Source organism: Strongylocentrotus purpuratus, unplaced genomic scaffold, assembly GCF_000002235.5.
Source record: "Strongylocentrotus purpuratus isolate Spur 01 unplaced genomic scaffold, Spur_5.0 spur5_scaffold_20, whole genome shotgun sequence".
Taxonomy (NCBI): Eukaryota; Metazoa; Echinodermata; class Echinoidea; order Camarodonta; family Strongylocentrotidae; genus Strongylocentrotus; species Strongylocentrotus purpuratus.
In genome coordinates, this window is record NW_022145606.1 from 16,861,811 (window position 1) to 16,885,087 (window position 23,277).

General features: G+C 34.8%; 1 protein-coding gene across 6 annotated transcripts in view; it reads right to left on the reverse strand.

The window, feature by feature from the left end:
- Positions 1–598: 598 nt before the first annotated feature.
- Positions 599–23,277, reverse strand: part of LOC590672 (vinculin) — a 67,004-nt gene continuing 44,325 nt past the window's right edge. For 2 of the 6 annotated variants that reach the window (XM_030992889.1, XM_030992890.1), the window contains 6 exons: positions 13,192–13,288; positions 11,677–11,789; positions 10,953–11,068; positions 7,458–7,581; positions 2,116–2,206; positions 599–985 (listed from right to left, as the gene is read on the reverse strand). In XM_030992889.1, the coding sequence (XP_030848749.1) occupies positions 819–985; positions 2,116–2,206; positions 7,458–7,581; positions 10,953–11,068; positions 11,677–11,789; positions 13,192–13,288 (708 nt within the window). In that variant the 3' untranslated portion in view covers positions 599–818. Of the gene's footprint in view, positions 986–2,115; positions 2,207–7,457; positions 7,582–9,105; positions 9,230–10,952; positions 11,069–11,676; positions 11,790–13,191; positions 13,289–17,085; positions 17,221–21,677; positions 21,798–22,921; positions 23,003–23,277 lie in introns of all 6 variants that reach the window. The other 4 variants (XM_030992885.1, XM_030992887.1, XM_030992886.1 and 1 more) reach the window with 4 other exon arrangements.

The following is a 23,277-nucleotide window of genomic DNA, read 5'->3' on the forward strand; positions in this document are numbered from 1 at the left end:
TGTTACAACCATGTACACCATAACTTTTTGCTATCAGATTTATTTTTCAGATGAATAGTCAGTGAACGTTGAAAATCAAACAGTGAATAAATCTGAGATATTAATGGTTTTACTACAACTTTAAAGGAGACATCAACATGATGGAGCTCCCTACATGAGGATGAAGCCTAAAAGGCATGAAACAGAGAAATTAACTGGGTCTAATATGAGGCAAAGCCTAACCTGGCATCCCTGACATAGATTGATTAGCATTCCTATATCCTTCAGTTATGGTAGACGCAAGGAGGTCGAACCTGGGGGTGTTTCACAAAGATCCCAAGTTGAGCTTATCTTTAAGTTGTACTTGACAATTATGGAAAGCTGTTAGCATCTATGAAAATATTTAGTAAAAGTTATTATTAAAGGGGTAAAATGTTGATTCAAATCGTTCATATTTTCTATTATCTAGGAGATTTCATGTTCTTGATGTGGAATTTATAAAAATTAAAAAATACTTGTATTTTCGCTTTTGAATATATTTTATTTTAAGGCTACAAATGGCTCTCCATTGATGTTAAGTCCAACTTAGAGTTGAGTTCAACTTAGGATCATTGAAACACCCCCTGATCAGCATATATAGCATCTTGACAGGGCATTCCAGGGGGAGGTTTCACAAAACTAGTCATCAGTGACAAATGACAGTTGTTGTTATAAGCTACTGAAATCCTTGCTTCTGATTGGTTATCAGCAGTTTTGTCACTGATATTTGTCATTTGTCATTGAAAAAAGGCTTTGTGAAACCGGTCCCTGGGCAGTGGCTTCTTGATAGAAGGATCTATCTACTGATACCAGGGTCTCTGGCGGACCCATCTCATCTTGTAGCCAGCATCCGTCCTTATCTTAATGGAGGCAGCCTTGGCGGCTCTCACCGTTTCCTTGACGGCCTTCATCAGGTTTTGGGCGTTGCCGACGAGCATCTCAGTAGCTTCCATATCCTCCTCAGACTCTGTAAAATCACAAAAATGGAAAATTGGGATGATAATGATGTCTTATCGCCCGCAAATGCGGTTAATGTATGCATTATTCTTATCTGACAAGTTTGTTCATTTAGGACATACTCATAAGCTACTCATGAGGGACCTTAATTCCACAAGCCTAGCTTTTAACCAAGGTCACCTCATCTTTCTATTGTAAAGCCATATTCTGTTAACTTGTTATATTCATGTCATATTTGTAATGTGTGTTATGAAAGAAAGATAAATCAAAGTTGAAATTGAACTTGAACTTATCAAAGAACGTTAATATCCGATCCGAATTCGAACTCTCAATCATCAGATTGAGAGTACAGTAAACAATTATACTACACCTCCACTTGAATGTGTGTGTATGAACAAAACAATAGCACACAATCACATCACTGCCAACAAACTGGTAACAATGGAGAACATATCTATTCCTGAGCTGCATAGATTTTGTTACCATGTTGTATTACTGCTTTTAAATCGTGCAATATCACCCTGGCTCTTGCCTAGCTGCCTTTATAAGGCGATCAAGCATTCAAGAAACTTCTTCCTACTGGTACCCATTTACTTCAAAGGCCTTGACATTGCTTAACCCGTAGACTACTGAATTCATTTGTTGCCATAGGCTTAATACAGCTGTCACCAGGTTCCAGGAGACAATGGGATGATAAAGATTGGTGTCCCGCCAAAAGGACATCGGTGGTGTTGGAGCAATTTGAACCCTGTATCTTGTGTTCCCCAGTCTGGTTATGTATCCACTACATCACAACACCTATACGTGTAACTTGGATTACATTTGAATAGAGTACCGAAGCTGTGACATCATAAAATTCTAATTTTGGAATTTCTCAATTTTTTCTTCATTTTCCGAAAGAGCATCAAAATTACAAAAGTCAAAATGTGGAAAACCAATTGAATATGTTAAGTATTGCCTGAGATATGACCATCTGAATAAATAGATTTCCTATTTGATAGGAATTCAGTGTTATATTGCTCTGGACATTATTTTTGATGCTCTTATGGAAAATGAAGAAAAAATTGAGAAATTCAGAATACAGATTTTTTATGACGTCACACTATAGAAGTACGGTAACATTGAACTTTCACCCCTCACCTTGTGACCCAAGCATGACGGCTTTGACCGTGGATAAGATCTTGAGTTGAGTGCTAATGGTGGGGATCCTCTCACAGACTTGTAGAAGGTTCTGAAGAAAAATGACAAGACTCAAATGAATGCCAACCAAATGGAAGAAGGTTTCCTCCCCTGAGAGCTCAAAGGGTCATAACTTGTGGGTGGTATTCTCAAAAGCAGACTAACTTTAGTCCATGGTTTAATCCACCGACTAAGTATGGAATGCCAAGTGTCCATATAAATATATTTTTGAATTATTTGATATGTCCCTAAATTACCATGATAACATAATTATATCATAGTTATATTGTTGTTTATTAATTATGTTATAACATTCTGTTTTAATTTAGGGATAGATTAAATTATTCAAAAACATATTCATATGAACACTTGGCATTCCATACTTAGTCGATGGATTAAACCATGGACTAAAGTAAGTCTGCTTTCTAAAATACCACCCTGTATGTCTTTTGGCTTTCAGTGGGGGATCTGATCATTGTTTAAATAGTTTGGCAAATTATACAGGCATCAAAAGATGCATCCAGGATGCAAAATGCAGTTGTTTCTAATGTAGCAGTATTAAATTTGCAATTTGAAAAATCTGAATGTCAGTTTTGAAATCATTAAGTCTAATCAATTCCAAAGAGTATTTTACCAGGTTCAAGCCCTAAATACAAATTTCTCTTGATGTAATCAAACTATGATTTTTACCATTATTGCTATTGTGCTCTTGAGCGGGCCACTACATTTTGCCATGTATATAACTGCCTTTGTAAATTTTTCCCTTGCAGCATGCATTGAAGTGCAACAAGCCTATGTCAAATATTTGAAAAACCCAACACCTTACTTGACTTTTAACTGTACAATGAATACCATTTGTAAAAACTGTTAAACTGAACATTTGTTCAATGTGATAATAAGTATTGTTAATTGTGAAGACATAGAAGAAGCTTCAACTCATTATTTTTTGTGTAGGGTTGTGTTCTACCCTAATGATACATGTAATTCTGTCTAAAAATTAAACCTTAAAGGTAATGCAAAGTTTTGGTATGGGGTCATGAATTTGGTTCAAATGAACATATAGGAAGCATATGCAATCCTACAATATTCAGTGATCGTTGGCACAGTTGAAATCGAGTCTAAAATGACAAAATTGTTAATAATAAACTCTTTTTCCCAAAACTTTGTATTACCTTTAAAAGTTCTTTTACTCCTTTAATTATTACCAATAACAAAACTTCAATCAATGGATATTAATGAATAATAAATACAAGTAACATAGAATATATTCATATTAAAAACTTTTTTCACAGATAAAATCAAATCCAATTACATCTACATAGATACCATATATCTATTTATAAGGATTATTTAACATGTCTGTACAGTCATAACTACGACCATTCAATAACAAAGATAATTATAATATAATTATATAAATATGTTGCACTTTGATTGACGGCTTCCACCATTCTTCCAAATGTTGGAAGATGCAGTTCTCCTCTGGAATGGCATCTCAGTCAAGCGATTTTGATCTGGATAGAAGGAATCCTTTCATTAATGAAGACATCTCGAGAAAAGGTTCAATGCCTACGCACATACGTGTGTTGCCACTTTCAATGTTATATCAAATATTTACACTTAAGCGAGCACATTTCTGTCGTGTCGGCTACTCCATCAGTCCGTTCAATATTCCATTTTGTTTGTGGCTACTTTTTTGTTCGATGTGCATTGCCAATTTGAATATCAAATATTTACACGTAAGCGAGCACATTCTGGTCGTGTCGGCTACTCCATGAGTCCGTTCCATATTCCATTTTTTTCGTGGCTACTTTTTTGTTCGGAGTCGCAGCAAAGCAGTACTGACGGATGAATTAGTCCGAACTCACGAATATATATACACACACAAAAAGGTTGTCACACAAATCTAGGTTAAAACAGGTCAGGATACATTCACTATGATGCAACTATACATCATGTTCTAAATATGATCATGCAATGAACAAATGTTAGCTGACGATCAGACATAATTACAACACTGCAATCGACAAGGGATAATCGAACGAGATGGAACTGAAAATTAACAAACCTTTGGTATTAAAAAATTAGAACACTAATTTCAAAATCATCTTACAATAATGGCATCATGTCATCCATTTTGGAAATGAAATCCAAAGATCTTGTTATTGATATATCCATTCTAAAATAATCCTCAATCTATCAAGCAACTTAACAAGCATACTTAATTTCTATATTACTGATTGGACTGAACGATCCAATTGTTACTCATACTTCCATTTAACAAATTCTAACATTAATAGTTTTAACCATACACAGGCTATGTTTTGTACAACCATTGCTTTATTTAAACATTTCTAATATTTTTTCCCTAACTTTTACATACTTCTCTTTCTCATTTGATAAAAATGATTAAATCAAATTAAGGAAGTTAACTTATCTTGTTTAAGATGACCTGTCAAAAAGTACATAATCCCAAAGCTATATATATGTACATTAGGTACCTAGCATTTAAATATTAACATATTTGATAAATTTGCCTTTCTGATGATAATACTCCTATCAAATTTCCATGTTTATTGTTTAAACACTGAAATTTAATGAGTAGTCAAATGTTCATGTATTGTTAACCTCTTGGGTGTTATACAACAGACCAGAATCACAAAATATGGACAAAGACCTAACGTGTATTACACAAAAACTATGGTTGAATGAATTATCATGAAAACAGATATTTTAACTCTGATTCTAAAGACATAACAAAATGTAATGAATGAGCATGATGTGTACACAGTGAATATTGTCGACAGAGTTAAATCTTGTGAATTCAAGAAAATAGATTTTGATGTTAACATATGAATCTCAAGAGATAAATCTATTATACTAGGATAAAAAGTAATCTTAATCTTATTCTAAACAAAGACCTTACAATACTCTTAAGAATCATTAATTAACATATTAAACAAACAAGTGTTTATAATTATTCTAAACTAATAGTAATATCTTCATTTCAGATTTAATGAGTAAAACTACATTAGAATAAGTATCTGGGAAGCGTCACATTATTCTCATTACAGGTGCAACTAAGGAAGGCTGTAAACAAATTACTTTTAATCTTCATTTGATTCTCTCTACCCCACCATGCTAAAAATAAATATCATTATTACTATGTTTTGTTGATGATTCTGTTGTTGATTATAATTTATATATATATACATATATATATAATTTTTTATATATATATATATATTTTTTTTTTTTTTTTTTTGGGGGGGGGGGGCTTTCATTTATTGCAATTATTAATCTTGATTATTTACAACCATAAATCATTAAAACAATGTGCTTTTTACTTATTTTTTCCTTCAGTTTAAGAGCAAAACAACAAGCATACTGTAATACTATTAGTGTACGGCCATTCATTAAAAACAAATACGGTATTAACAATTGTGCAATAATTCATTCCTCAGTTTGCTCTTCAATGTGTGCAAGACTTCATGCATGTTCATTCACGAACAGATAAAAACAGGTGCACTACTGCAATTTCAACATGCAATTTTGGCCAACAAAATGCTTAAGCATTGACATCACAAGAGAGACAAATAACACGATACATGAACAGAGTTTTAGTTTCTATCTGTAAAGTCCCTTCAAATCAATATTTTTATAATGAAAGTGTATTGAAAACTGAAACAAATCAGTCATGTTAAAACAGGATTTTACCAAAAATATATAAACTTAATAATAGTCATATAATCTGGTATTTTTATCAAACAACAAAACAAATAAAGAATTTTCTGGGCTCTCATATGTCCACTTTAATTGAGGCATTTTGCTGACATTTTTTATTAATTTTTTTTAATTCAAATTGTGCAGTGGGTCAAACAATAACTGTTTGTGCACAAAATATGAAAAGGAAAGCTTATTCTCATTGTGAACAATTTTGAATAAATTCAATAAGAAATAAAAGTGATATCCATAAAAAGGCTGAATTTACAGTTTATTTGTAAGAAAAAAGAAAAAGTTCCAACAGAAAAATGAGGAGGAATGAAATCGATTAGAAAGGAACATAAAATAGAGTATACATAACAAAACAATAGACAAAACAAGGAGTGATGACTGAAGAATATCTTTAAAATTGACCAGGGGCCTGTTTCATAAAACTTGTTATCTATAACAAATGCTAAATTTCTATGACGAATTTGCTCTCAGCCAATCAGATGCCATGGTTTCAGTAGCTTATAACAGTAGCTTGTAACTTGTTATTGATATCAAGTTTTATGAAACAGGACCCAGGGTTGAAAAGATCAAAGGTCTATAGAACCACAGTGGAAAAATGGTTCAGTAGAACAAAGGCCTTTAAGACCACAGTTGAGGGTTGAAGGGGGAACTTTTTCTGGTGTGCCTATACTGTGTGAGTCAACAAAAAGTTTACTCCTAAAAAAACAGTAACTTATTACACATCTTAAGAAAGAGCATTTTATCCCAAATCATTTGGTTTCATTTTTGTGGGGTATGTGTTCACGCTTGGATGAAAAAACCCATTAGGATTTGGGTATTAATTCGGTCATTGCAGATCCAAATAACATCCCTAACAAAATAACATGCCACACATATCAAATATAAAATATCAACAAAACATTTGTGCGTGTGTGTGTGTGACTTTGCTTCTGCAAAAAAGCATAAGCAATTAATGCATCTCATTTGTTACATGCAATTCATTCTCTAACTTTAATCCCAACATATCACACACTGTAGGCATCACTTTGGCACAAGTCGATTTTTGCACTCTCGCAAACAATGCCTCCTGTTTATCCAAGCGTAAACACATACCACACAAAAATGATACTAAAAGATTCAGGATAAAACACTCTTTTATAAGATGTATAATAATTTACTGCTCATATATGATTTTAAAAATAAATAGCAAACTTTTAAGTGTAATTTTTTTTTACTCACACGGTATATGAGCTAGCAGACCTTTGATTAAGTGACCTGTAGCCATTAAATCTCATTGAAGAATTAATGAGGAAATTTCAAGAAGAAATCTTACAAATTACTGATCTCTGAGAAGTGTCTAACTTTTTTTTAAGTGGCCCAAACATTGTGGAGCATGTGTGCAGCGCTTTGTAACTGCAAGGAAAAGGCACTATAAATAAATATCTTTTGGATTGGATTGGATACCAGACACAAAGAACTAAGAGAACAAAGGATGATAGATAAATGCACAACAAGAGGCATCCAAAATGCAAAACATGACAAGAAAGTGACTGTATGGGAACACAATGGAATGGGTGTTACATGCTCACATTTTTCATGCGTTTGTCAGTACACTGAGCTGCTATTTCTCCTGCGAGTCTCACGACTTCTAGCGATGCTTGAGCGATCTTCTTAGCAATCTCGATTAATTCCTTCTTTGAAGTTTTCTCGCCGCTAAATATGAGATGGAAATTTATACATCTTCAAATTAGATTATTTCTGTTACAAGCATTTGGTTAGTCCTTTCGATAAACCTGGATTCTCTTGGACACAGTGCATAATGTAATCAAAGATAAGAACTGCAATAAGAAGAATGGAACTCCTTGGTTACTCAGGTATAAGGAAATGTGTATGGAATTTTAAAAAATACACTAACTCTCGAGTTAGGTGTTCATTTCGGTAAACATACATTTTTGATGAACGGTAAGGAGTACAATTAATGATATCTGTTGCAGTAAATCTTCAATGATTACACTATGCTCCTGTCCAGCAGGTTGGATTACAAATAGCATTGCTTTCATATACATAATCAATCATAGCTAGCTTGCCCTCTCCCCGGTATGATGTGATTTAACAATCCCAATAAATAGTCTGAGATAACTTGGGCTAGAGGTTAGGTTATAACAAAACCATATCATGCCCAATATTAGGTTTACAATAAGTAAATGGCCCAAATTCACACAGGAGGTTTAGATTTAACCCATGGTTTAAACCTTCATTTACATACCCATGGTTTAAAATTAGCGCAAAATAAGCGCAACAAAGTCAAGAGGTCCAATATTAAAGGCGCGCAAGGCAAGGTACGGTTATTTTGCGCTAATTTTTAAACCATGGATTATGTAAATGACGGTTTAAACGATGGGTTAAATGTAAACCTCCTTTGTGAATTGGGCATATGTGTCTGAGCTTTTGATGGGGCTGGCTAACATGAGCCAATCGTTTCCCAGTCTTAGTGCTGTATCTTCATATGCTTTGTTATACGGCCAAGTTAGGCATAATTCTTTGCGTTAAGGCATACAAGTGATATTTATATCACATGATATGCATGTTTAACATAGCATTGACAGCAATATTATTGCATAATGGATTTTTCATTAGTTTTCATGCAAAATATACAAGTATACTTTGCTTCGAACTCAACTCCAAGTTGGACTTGAAAATTATGGAGAGCCATTTGTAGCCTTAAAATGAAATATATTCAAAAGCAAAAGTCCAAGTATTTTAGACTTTTCATAAATTCTTCATCAAGAACATGATATCTCCTTGATAATAGAAAATATGAACGATTTGAATCAACATTTTATGCCTTTTTAAAATAACTTGTACAAAATATTTTCAAAGATGCTAATGGCTTTCCATAATTGTTAAGTCCAACTTAGAGATAAGTTAAACTTAGGATCTTTGTGAAACACCCCCCACGTATAAAGCCTATAGAATTGATAGAATGCACCAGTCAACAGATTAACTAACAATGCTCATTTGAACACACAGTCAAAAATGTATGGGAGATGTGCTTATATTACTTCAACAACAATCTTCTTATAATGGCAATAACAATATTTCATATGGAAGTATAAAATAATTCATTATCAATGGAGGGAGAGAGCAAGCTAGCTACATGACAGGTTATCCATGTTTTTGGACACCCTGTACACACACATATAGAGGTGTCCATCTTTTGGGACACCCTATACCTACCACTCTCATACGGATATCTGTGCACTGATTGGCTATCTCTCGTGTCAGCCGGGTCACCAGTGCTGCCACCTTCACAATCTCCTTGGCTGTGTCAATCAGATCCTTCTTATTACCACCCTCTCCACTGATAAGGTCATGGGTCAAAGGGTCAAAGGTTAATGGGTCAAAGGTCAAAGGTCAAAGGTTAATGGCATATGGACAAATCATGTATGAACTTGTGCAGATGAGGCTAAAAATAATATAGGATTTAATTAAATACATAGATTTCAATCTTTTCAAATGATCAGAGGTTAGGGGTTATTGGAATTGGACAAGGACAAATCGAACATTAAGTTGTGAAGGAGAGATTTAAAGGAAAAATTAAGATTGGTATTTACAGTGTTATACTGTTGGGACTAAATGAGAGAAGAAATATCACCCGAGGACGTTCATACTTGACAACAAAATATGGTCAAAATGAAATATTAAGGTCAGTGACACAAAGACGTAACTCCATTTTGGCCATTTTGAGAAAAGGTGGTTCATGTGTCACTGAGCACTTGGGCCTTAAGGAGTTAAGTCTATGTTTCACTAGCCATTGACTTCAATGGGGTGTTGGTGGAGTTAAGTCTTTGTGTTTCCTGGAAAACACCCACATTTTTCTGAAAATTTCTATATCAAATACTCATTTTTTGCAAAATATGGAATATTTGTGTCACTGAACCTCGATATGGAAATTTGTTAATAAAATTAATTCAGTCTTGGTGCAAATAGGAAAAAAAAAAATTTAATTAAAATTAGCTTCAAAGAAAGTGTTAGGAATACAGGCATAACAAACCAGAATGGATGCTTTGCCATCAAAATTTCGTATTTTGTATTCATATATAGACTCTCTGTTAGTTTTAAAATTTCCTCAACAGATCGTACACATTCCACAATTAGGAAGAAAGAAGAGTAGCCAGAATTTGCTACAACAAAAAACTGATCTTTTATAATCAGCAAGATAGGAAATTCAGGAAGTAATACTGAAAGAGTCAGAAAATAATAAATAATAATAATGATGATAATAGTAATAATGATAATAATAATAATAACATTGAAAATAATAGTGACAAAATAAAAACTAGAAATATTGAATCTCCATTGCCGCGCAATGCGAATGTATCCCCTGGCAGTGGCAGCGATATTTGTATCCTCCTTATGTAAGGAGGGAAAAAGATCTCCTCCCCTCCCTGAAACAAAAGGATGACGTAGAGATCGCCACTAGTGGAGCGGACTATTGTCAAGACTAGGAGCAGCATCACAAAACGCTAAAGATGTCTAGATATAACTAAAACACACCTCCATACAAAATTTGAAAGAAATCCGTCAAGACATGTGGCAATTTGAGTTACAGCGCATCGACATATGACCTTTGACTCTAAAAAGGACAGAACAACGAGGGCAGCATCACCCAAAAGTACAGATGTGTAGATTGTTCAAAGATACATCTCTGTACAAATTTTGGAAGAAATCTGTCAAGAAATGTTGCAGGAGTAGCGCACAAAAGGGATAAATGACCTTTGACCCTATAAAGGACAGAACAATGAGGCCAGCATCACCAAAAAGTAAAGATGTGTAAATAATTGTACCAAGATACAACTCTATACAAAATTTAAAAGAAATCCGTCAATGAATGTGGTGGTTAAATCGCGCACAAGAGTATGATGCGCCGGCGGATGCAGACCTAGCGGCGGCGTGCCGCTGTTGGATCCAAAGTATCCTCGGCAGGCAGTTACGGGGGGATACAATAAGAAAAAACAATAAGAAAAAGAAGAACAAGAACATTAATACTACAAGGTTTAAGAATGTAATATAGGGTAACCCACCTGACGTGTTTGCTCATGGCAGCCATAAGTTGTGCCATCCTCTTTGCTGCTGCGATGAGATCGTTATCCTTGCTGGACCATTGTTCTGTCTCAACGTGAAGATCATAGGCAGCTTGCTGAAGAAAACAAATGCAATTATAAAATGCTCAAAAAATGGGTTCTCTTGGAAAATCTAAAACAATATTTTTGCTATTCATTATATTATATACCTCTAGCCATCTGATTGGTCGAAAAATTGGAGTCGTAATTTTAGCCATGCCCCACCTACCGGTTAATAGTCTTTTAAAAGGTGCCCGCATTCCCGCCTACCGGTTTAAATGGGGTGTGTGTGCGATTCCCAAATGATTGTAACATTCAGTCATCTTTCCAGCAAAGATTAACAGACAGTGTCTTAGATTTTCTGTTCAACAAAATGATAAGGTAAGGATCAGGAGGAGAATTCTTGGTATTTTTTTTGTCACTCCGGTTAATAAAAGATATATCGTGGACGGCTTTAATATTCAAGGCCTAGCTGTTTCTATACTGGCGCGGCCCCCCCCCCCCCCAGCCCCCGAAACAGTAAAAAAAATGGGATAGTAAAGGAAATTTAACCTTTTTTTAAACAAAAAACAAAAGCCTGACCCCCTCAGATGTGAAGGAAAATGATTATTTAACTAAGGCGAGCCTAGCCTTAGTCATCTTTACTAGAAAATAGAATGTGAATGAAAGTGATAATTTGACTAACCATAATGGGTTGATGAGAGCCTTGCTCTGGGAGGGGTAGCGAAGTGTCTTCGGGAGGGGGTGGGCGTGGTGGAGGTACATCACCGGGTAGGGGTGGCCTTGGTGGGGCTGCTTCTGTAACGTGAATGGAATCAAGCAGAAGAGAAAATAGCTGTTAATGCATTCAATTACCGGTATACATTTGCTGTCATCTGAGAAAGATAAAATCCTATCATTGGCTAATACCTAGAATGGTGTTAACTCTAAGATACAGCACTTGGCTTTCCACTCGCTGCCACCCAAAAATATAAAATCTTCTTGTTTGCTGGGAAACCAAGTATGCCAAAGTGGAACACGTGCAAGCAGCCATGGGTGATTCTTGGTCATGCTTATCTTATAAAATTTGATGGCTATGAGTGGAGTGCAGAGAATTCTGTTCGGTCTGAAGAACATGACACTCATCCCTCGTTCATAGACTTTCTTTGAGTCGCATGATTGCAATCGAACATCAAAGCAGAATGTACCGACACCCTGCTGACTGTCGGAAAACGCAACATTTCTGTTTTTAAACTTCAAAGCTACAATGGCGTTCATTGCTAAGATATCCCACCGCTGCCACCCAAATAAGCTTAAAACATTTTTTTGATAGCAGAAAGGTCGTCAACTCAATCTAAAATGATATAATGTCATTTGCAACTCAATACCCAAGAGGGTAATGTGGACCCGGTAGGATGACGAAAGCATTGTGTTAGAAATTGCCTATGCCCTCACGGTGGGGAGTGGAGATTGTGCACATTGTGCGTGAATGAAATCGATGACCGGGTTAATAATTTCTGTAAAGCGCTTAGAGACGGTATTCCGTATTAAGCGCTACATTAATCCAGATTATTATTATTATTATTGTCGGATGTAAAACAATAACTAAGTACAGTTTAAACATATTTGTGGCTTACACCCAGTGAATAAGATCTGTAATTGAAAAAGCATTACATTTATAAAAGTTATTGTCCTATGGCGGACTAATGAATATTAATAAGTCAGAATGAATCAGGAGTGCTTTGGGTATTTGTTTCTAGTTCATCGCGACTGTGCCATGGACCAGTGATGGCCTAGTGGTAGAGTCGCTGCCCGGCAAGCAGTAGATGGCAGGTTCAAATCCCGCTGGTTCCAAGATTTTTTCTGACTTGTTTTTCAATTACAGATCGATCAATCAATCTTATTTACTGGGTGTTAGCCACAAATATGTTCAAACTATTGAAATTTCTCCCAGGAAGCATTACATTTATAACAAAATAACTTATTAAGCAAAAACAAAGTATGCATCTGGCGACTCGATATTTGTCTTTCCTTTACACTTTTCTACCAAGAGTACAAATACAATACAAACTACATGCAATTTTACAATCCCCATGGCTACTCCAAAACAGTTCTATGCCAAATAATCAAAAGATGATTAATTATAATCCAGACACCATTTTTTAGGTTAAAAAATGCTCTTTCTCAAAGGTTTGGGTTCAATTTAATGCACAATATATACCTTCCAACTGAAGTCTACTCATATCAGGAGGGGGTGGCATAATCGGCTCCTGGTTGACTGTAAGAGCCTGGCGGACATCTCCTACATCTGATTGCACCTGGTATAAGATAATAATGCAATGGGAGTTCACAGTATTACTTGTAGTACTTGTATAAAACCCTATGTCTGACTAAACCGGGTATAAGATAATAATGCAATGGGAGTTCACAGTATTACTTGTATAAAACCCTATGTCTGACTGAACCGGGTATAAGATAATAATGCAATGGGAGTTCACAGTTTTAATTACATAAAACCCTATGTCTGACTAAACCAGGTATAAGATAATAATGCAATGGGAGTTCACAGTATTTCTTACGTTAAAGCCCTGTCTGACTAAACCAGGTATAAGATAATAATGCAATGGGAGTTCACAGTATTACTTACGTTAAAGCCCTATGTCTGACTAAACCGGGTATAAGCTAATAATGCAATAGAAATAATAATAAATAATAATAAATTTGTCTACGCCTCACCCTTTTGAACCTACATTTTCTTATTTTAGCCCATTGCTTACTGGAACCGGGTGGTCCCTGTGTTATGTCTCTGAGAATTAGATAATCCAATAGTCAAGGGGTTAATTTCAATGACTTTCTATGTGACACAGAAACTAAATCAACCGATTCCAAAATTATCAAAAACAAGTACTGGTAGTGACTGTTTTATGTCCTTTTATTAATCACTAGATAGAATGATTTTTTTTAAATAGATGTTTATAACTACCTTTAGAGGTGTGATGGACAAATCTTATTGTTTTTGTCAACAATATCAAAGGGGACTATGTACTTTTAATCAATTTATCACAGACCTTTTTTTTTATATCAATAAGCCATTTCGTAAATACTATCTGCACATGGGCAGATAAAGGTCATTTCTGATAAAATTGTAAACCCACTGAGATGAATATGTGCTCATGTTATGTAATCATTATTCATATGTGCACCTACGGTACATTCTATGATACAAGAGGGCAAACAAAAGCTTTTCATGAAGCACATACATGACTTTGGCATTGATTATTCTAGAATACACAAAGTGGGACTTCTCCATGAGTAGAAGATCTGTGGATATTTGGGGTCATTTTAACCATGTGCTAACTACGAAATGGTCTATTGACCTTGGTGCAAAATGTCTTCTATCTTTACATTGTCAGAAAGCCAATGAAAATATGGGCAAACACAAATAGCTGATCATGAAGACGGTGGATGAACTAAATGAATTCTAAGAAAATTAAATAGAAATGGAAATAAATGCTTTTTGCTCTCTCTCTCTCTCTCTCTCTCTCTTCCTAGTCAGAAGAGGATCTGCTTGACATAATTATATTCTCCTTTGTAAAATCTCCATAAAAATTTCATGCTAAAAATCACAACTAAAAACCACCGCATGAAATAAAATCATTGCATAACCTGAAGGCTTGTAAATTAGCATAAGAACTACAGACTTTGTCTGCATACGTGCAAGTGTAGTTCTTCAATAGTAAAATAAAATTCAGATGCTTGACAAAAGTTTATTTTCAAATCAAATATCATTTGATAAGGGTGATTCGCATTATGCAAAACAGATGTGCATATTTGGGCAGTGCTTTGTTTGCAAAAATCATAGAAACTTCCTTAAATGAGCAAATACCATAATTTCTTTATCTCGAAATAAAAGGATATTAACATGGTCTATATATGAATAATATTGCTTTCATCTCCATTAAAACAGATGCAGTTAAATGTAGGTCTCCATATACTAATTTTTTGTTCAAACATATCTGTAAAAGAGTATTCTTAGTGAAGAATAAGGATTCAAGTAGGTAAGGAGTTCAATTGTTAATAAAAGCTGCTGGAGATTTAATCATGAAAGCATGTGCTGATTTAATCTTATCATTCATAACTCCATTTAAACATAACATTTATAGTAGTTAGCATTGGTATATGATATTGTCAGACTTTTGAATATAAAGGTACAGAGCAAAGCCTTATGGGAACAAATACATGTGTAACAAAAGTTGTTCTGCATTAATTGTTCACATTGAGCTGTTCAATACAAGCAAACATAGTGTGGACAAAAGATGAAGGCCGAGTTGATATGCACTGCCAACACTTAGCGCTGAATTCAAACATAAACAAGATGATTAGTCAAAACACACTTCATAAATGACAACATTAACGCAAGTTAGTCAGAGTAAGATAATATAAAACCACTGTTACATGCATATTCCATAGCTGTATGGAAAAAAAATGAAGTATTAGTACATATACATCCAGTGTCTTACAATAATTTATTCTCAGATGTTCCATTCCACGTAACGTTATACACTGTAACATGCAATGGTAATGACAAACTTGTAAATAATGGAAATGTTTGGTAACATTGTAAGAGTCTAAATGTAGAAAACATTGTGAGAATACTTTAAGAATGAAGTTGACTTGAAACTGATACAATCAGATCATTGTCATACATTCCCCCCAAATTTCACTCTTCCTGGGGTAAAAGAAGCTTAAATATAATGAAGTTAGGCATTAAAACATTTCTTGTTATGCAGGAATATGATGATTAGATCAATTCAAATGATATGTGTGTTTCAGAATACACAAGACAATTACATGTAACTTTAACACACTGATACTGTACCTGTATAAAGTAGAGACAACGAATGTGTAAATTTTCAATGAACTTTGTAGTCTAAGAAATGATATGATATTGATGTATGTTTGCGCTCCACACAGTAAATATGAACATGCTTCTTTACATATTCACACTACATCCAAACACTTAATAAATTACTTGAATCACATGCTATTACACAATATAATAACAATACATCATAGAACTAAACGTCACTGTACATTGATTCAAGAACGTCTTAAGTTATTTGCATACCAGTACTGTAAAACTGGAATATATTTCAAATAAAAAAAAGGTAAGGAATCTGTTGATGTGTTCTGTAATTAACCAATAACTATTCTTTGCATGTACATATATCAATTAGTGAGTGGAAGAACTTTTTTCTAAAGGTTTAATTCAGTTCCTATTAGCGAAAGTAATGTGTAACAAGAAGAACATTATTAAGGGTTTATTTTGATCAGATAAATGTAGGTGACTTCAACTCTTTGGTGATATGCAACTGAATGCGTACCGATAGATGCTCTATTATCTATCCAGGTTTCTGGATATTTTTGTTATTATACACGCATTATTCAAATGAATGACAGGGCAGCATAGGATACTAAAGGTTGTTGAATGAGCTTCCAGGAGGGCGTTTCACAAAGCCTATTTTCAATGACAAATGACAAAAAGCTGTGTCAACTCTGCTGATAACCAATCAGAAGCAAGAATTTCAGTAGCTTATAACAAAAACTGTCATTTATCACTGATGACAAGTTTTGTGAATCGCCCCCCTGTTCATGAACAAATGATGACCGAACCTACCCAGGAAGTTATAATTTCAATATGGATAACCACAGTTCAATAAATGGAGACTGCACCAGCTCTTGTGATCCTATTTTTTACGATGGCTCCTGATTTTTTGTTGAATGCATTAATCGTACTTGTAATTGGGAATCGCAGAAAATTTATGTTAGACTACCTCAGCCAATTCTGGGTATCTGTACACCTGCAAATTGTGAGGACTTTATATCAATAAGAGTTCAGTCAAAAGAGTATCCATATCTTTGAAGAAGAAAAAATGGATGTCAGAATCACAATACAACATAAATATTCATAACATATGATTTACACAAATATGAAAAACAGACAAGTCAAAACAGTGGCATGATGCAAACACAACTAATGAATATTCTAATTGTGGACAGCACTCATGAATAAATGAATAAATGAACAGGACACGGGATGCAGTGATTGGTCAACCTGTCTTGGCTTGGGAGCAGTGGTGGGCGGAGCTGATCTGACAGGGGGCGGGGCATAAGAAGAAGGCGTCTCTACAGACGGAGTACTAGGGTAATTAGGGAACGTTTTCAGCACAGCGTCCAAGTCATCTTGTATCTACATGGTAACATAGTGTGCAAGCAAACGTGATTGGTTGGTTAATGTGATGTCATCAGCTGAGTGACCAATCAGATGCTGAGAGCTTTATCCATCCGATAGTCAGTGCTGATGAGTTTCTACTGCTATAAATATGGAAATACATTTCAACTTTTGCGCATATAACATATACACATATTTTGATTAGTTCTACATTTAGATACAAGTATATTTTTTAGTAAACTTCTACAATGTACATGTAATACTATTTGCAAACAAACTGTTTTTCATTAAAAAAAAACAGTAAAAAGTGCATTTATGAGTGATGTGTTGATACTGTTATACATAACTGCATTTTCTTTGGTTTTTTAACTTTTTTCAAGACATACACAATGTATTTTAGGGCTAGCTTATAAGCTCTATACAATGAACATGTATGCATTGCAACAAACAGGATTATATATGGTAAAGTGACTCTTTTCATTTTGCTCACTTGCAATAAAAGTACTAAAAGATTGTGTCTTTAAAAATATTAAACTCTATACAACTGCTGACATTTCATTACAAAAAAAAGGAAAAAAAGAATTTCTCTTCTTTATGGTAAAAAATCAGATACAAACTGTGTCTACACGAATGATATCTGGCAAAAAAAAGCATGATGTACTCATAAATTTACAATAAAAAGGAATAAGAGGAAATATATGACAAGGGGATAATTAATCATTCATTATATACATCTACTCATTCAGGAACCGAAATACAATAGAATACTTTAAAAGCTGCAAAATTAAGCCATGCAGTTTGCGGATGCTTTGATGTGGACATGGTCACACAAACATTCTGAGAAATCAACTCTTGTTGATGTAGACATGTATCTTAAAACATATAAAACTAGCTACATTACAATTTAGTTGCAAATTGAAGGTCAGTTTGTCCTGTATTAGTTCATCAATGCATTTCCTAAGTCTAACATAATAAATGTCTCAAAAATAGTTCTCAATTCTATCCCTAATAAGAATTAAGATTGGATAAACACCTTGGAAGACAATAGATTATGATAGAATGGGTGGATGTGACTCTTTATCACCATGTACAGACACGAATGCATACATGTTTAGAGTTTACTGATTAAAGGTAATACAAAGTTTTGGTATGGGGTCGTAAATTTGGTTCAAATGTACATATTAGAAGCATATGCGATCCTACAATATTCAGTGATCGTTGTCTCAGTTGAAATCGAGTCTAAAGTTATGAAATTGTAAATAATACACTCTTTGTGTTGTATAGCTCCCCTCAAGGTCAAGCTATTAATTAAGCTATAAAACAATGTTTCTTGACTAAAATTGACCAATTAGCTAACCCCGTTTGGAAATTATATATTACAACTACATATTCTGAGATTTTCACGATCGCAGCTACCATTGTACTGGCCGTAGGTGCTATTTGAAATTTTCATATTCAATTTTTCTCAAAAGCAGAAGTGTTTTAAGGGCTAAATTTTCTAGTGTTTATAATTCAAATATATCAAATTTGTAAAGAATCACTATCCAACCAATTGTCAAATTTCCCAAAACTTTGTATTACCTTTAATAACCATATTACCTGGACAGTTTATAGTAAATAATGTATATACTCGGGGATAGTAACACATTTCAATTTATTTCAGCTACATTTAATACCTTGCCAATTTGAAAATAATGCTTTTGTGTTTCCAGTAGAATAAAATAAATTGCATGATATTTACAGGACAAACTAACACTCAATTTGACTGTTATACAATTAGTACTTTGCTGCTACACATTCATATCACCATGTATACATTCCTACACTTACAATGTATCATTCCTCTAGTACACCTTGGCTCATTGCACAAAACTTAGCATTGATGGTAACTTTGCCATCAATGGCAACTACCATGGAAACCTTGATTTTGATTGGCTGTTGAGCCCTGTTACCATGGTAGTTGCCATTGATGTCAAAGTTACCATCAATGGTAAGTTTTATGCAACACGACCTTTGACATGCAAGCTAGTGAATATACATGTACATACGCTGCACATTGAATGGCTCTCATTCCTCTAGTACACCTTGCCCCATTGCACAAAACTTACCATTGATGGTAACTTTGCCATCAATGGTAACTACCATCGAAACCTTGCTTTTGATTGGCTATTTATTGAGCCCTGTTACCATCATGGTAGTTGCCATTGATGGCAAGTTACCATCAATGGTAAGTTTTATCCAACGCAACCCTTGACATGCAAGCTAGTAGATATACATGTACAAACGCTGCATATTGCATGGCTCTCAGCAATACTGTCCTAATTTTCCAGCTCTAGAAATTACCATTAGTGTATATAAGTGATAATGATATGGGTATTCATATAACCATTACTTATTTTTATTCAGAGAGTAGGAAATAGACGACAACTTTGCTTGGAGGACACGCAAGCAACTACACATAATCATAACTTTAAATTCAACACTTTCAAACAAACACACATTTATAAAGTTGATCTACTTTGTACATCAGTAGCATATTAAGCATCTTCATACACAAGTAACTATAATGTCTTCCTACATTATCTGTGATTATAATGCATCTGAATTGGAAAAGGAGATTAAATACTGGGGGGGGGGGCGTTTCATAAAGCTGTTCGTAAAGTTACGCATGACATTATGAACGACTTGTATATGAAAAGCCAAATGGGATGCTCAATCATTAACTGCATCAAATAAAGTTGAACTGTGCAGATATAGATTAAAAATTCTTATTATACCAACCATTTATACCGGAGTGTTGGCTCAGTCAGTAGGGCGTCCGCCTCACAACCGGGAGGTCGTGGGTTCGAACCCCGGCCGCGTCATACCAAAAGACGTTAAAAGATGGGAGTTGTTGCTACCTTGTTTGGCGTTCAACAATAAGGGATAGAGCAACGTCGATCTGCCGCTGCTAAGTGGCTGCCGGGCTCACGATCAATTGGGCAAAAAGAATTTCTGTTTCGGTTTATTAAAATTTGGAGTGGACTATTAGGCTATTATTATTATTATTATTATTTTTAATGCAAAGTATATTTTTTGCCATAATTTAATTGAGGTTATTGGAAATATCAGAAAAAAATTTGGGCTTCCTATCTGGCACTTCATATACAAGTCGTTTGTAAAGTCATGCGTAACTTTATGAACAGCTTTATGAAACATCCCCCTGGTCTCATTGAGTAGTTATAGTGGTGGTGCCTAATGAATTTATCAACAATTTCTGCATGCAGACATGTGGGATGGGGTGTTTTAAGACTATTAAGGTAGTGTGTGGAAGACTATGCTAAATTGACATGTATATACAGTGTGTAAAGCCACTGAGATTAGGGTTAGATTAGATTAGGCAAAAGGGGATCTTGGACCATTTGGGGTTTGGTACATAAACGTTTCTAATAGTATGGAGGAGGAAAACCAGAATATATAACTTGCAAAATGTGCAATGAAAATATCCTTCTACAGTGTACATGTATATTGGCATCAAGCAAGTGTCTATTGTATGAGTTAAGACACAAATAAGATATCTATGCTTTTATTGATATGCATGAAAAAAATAAAATGGGTAAATCTACAGCTAAGCTGTGTGTGGGGGTGTGTGTGGGGGGAGGGGTGTGTGTGTGGGGGAGGGGTATGTGTGTGGGGGTGTGGGGGAGGGGCTGGTGTTAGGAAGGTCTAAATATAATTTGTTATATTTCATTTTTCATATTCTATTCATTAAATTTTGTATTCATCATCCTAAGTGATATCAAAATTAAAAGTAAATGGTGGCATTTGTTAATAAAGAAAAGTGATCAGATTAACAGTGTTCTTGAATTTTAACACTAAAATTCTACGGAAGATTACCCATAAAATAAGATAATTTACTTGAGAAACATATAATTACAATGTTTAAAATAGTATCCTGTACAGTTTAATGACATATAGATACATGTACATGTAACAAAGTAATGTACAGACATACACACAGACATTATACACACACACATACACGCACACACACACAGGTACAGCACAAAGACGCACTCCATCGTGTACAACTAATACTTCTGACCACTTACAGACCTCAACAATACATGTTACAACACAAATCAGCCAATCACGTATGAGCTTGCATCCACAAATCATTCTCTTATTAATTGCTGGAGTGCAATGACCTATTCACACAGACGATTGGTATGATCGTCAGTAGCCAATCAGCAGCCTGCTTTCATGGTTAATAAGACTCAACATGGGTGCTTATGTATGGAGTTCTGCCATTGGTGCACATCTGCTCATCTGCAAATCATAGTTTTTGTTGTTAGTGTGCGTAGTAAAAGGGGAAATAATTAAAACAAAAAGGAATTGTAAAAACATCAATGTGCAACATGTAAGGAAAATAATTTAGAAAAAAGATGAATGAAAAATTTCAGAATATGAAGAAGGGAAGAAAATGATATTGAAACCTCTTGGGGAATTGTGAATGATGGACCCTTATGTTGACTTGCTGGATCATGGGCGGCGGAGTGCCCCCTCATTGGCGCAGATCCATGGCCGAGGGGGAAATTGCGAGAGGTACCTAAAGGCTGTTAGGAGAGAATTCAAGGGTAAATAGAAAAAATATAATAATGACAATTTTCACTGGTATGTCATCATGCCTACATCGGTGTTATGAATAAGATCACAAATATAAGATTATTAGTGCAAATGTAGATAATTGTAAGTAATCCTTTTAAACTATTGTCAGTCTTCCAGTATATTCCTTATAATCCTGACTATCATCTTTGCATCTCTTGCTCTCTCTTGCTCTTTTTATCCATTCTTCTTTATTTCACTGATATCACTAATATGTTTACAGTTATGTAACACATAATATTTTAAATGATCTTAAGATACGTAGAATTATGACAAGAACACAGAGACGCACCCACAAAGTCATCCACAAAGTCACCCACACATTCACCCCACACACACTCATCACATATACAATAAGAAACCATGGAATGGTACGTCCCAAAAAAGGGCTTGTTTCCCTGAGCTATCCACATTTGAAAAAAATGTTTATCAAAAATATGCATCAAACTCTATGTAAGGGACTACATAAAGATTGCTCTGTTGCTCACTGTTTACAACACAAATATTTTGGGGTAGTTTTGGGCATTAAGGTGATTAGTCAAAAACTCTTTAGCTCAATGGAATCGAAGAAGTTTGCAACCGCAAAATACAATCAATTGTCATAAACAGAAGTAAAATAGCCAGTGAACTTTTCACAATACAGTCAAGCCTTTAAACATCTTCAACCCTTCCAGATCTGGGGGGGGGGGGGTGTTTCACAAAGATTCTAAGTTGAACTTATCTCTAAGTTGGACTTAACAATTATGGAAAGCCGTTAGCATATTTTAGAATATTTGTAAAAGTTATTTGATTCAAATCATTCATATTTTCTATCATAAAGGAGATTTCATGTTCTTGATGTTGAATTTATACAAAGTCTAAAATACTTGATTTTTCGTTTTTGAATATATGCTATTTTAAGTCTACAAATGGCTCTCCATCTTAGAGTTTAGTCCAACTTGGAGATAAGTTCAACTTAGGATCTTTGTGAAACACCCCCTGCACTGTCAATCAATCTCATAAATCACCTGAACACTCTTAACAAACACAAACCACAAGACAAAGTTAAAGCATTCAAAGGTTAATGTTTAGAGACCTGGTAGCCTGCTTGGCCGTCCGAAGAAGCCTTTGGGGGTGGGGGCGGGGGAGGGGGAGGCGCTGCAGCCTGCTCACCATTCTGTTAAGAAATCAAGACACCGTTATCAGCACTTCAAGCTCAGAGGATAATTCAATGGTGATAAAGTGTGTGAAAGAATTGTACCACACTTGCTCTTGCTACTATAGCTCTGGGTCAAATCTACATTACAGGCATCGTTTAACAATGTTAAATCTGAGATGCATGGCCTTACGTGTTATCAGTGTTTGTAATATTGAAGCTCTAAAAAAATTGCGCTTCAAAATGATCATGAAGAACCTCAAATAGAGCATCTAGATGCTGAACAGGCGTTGATG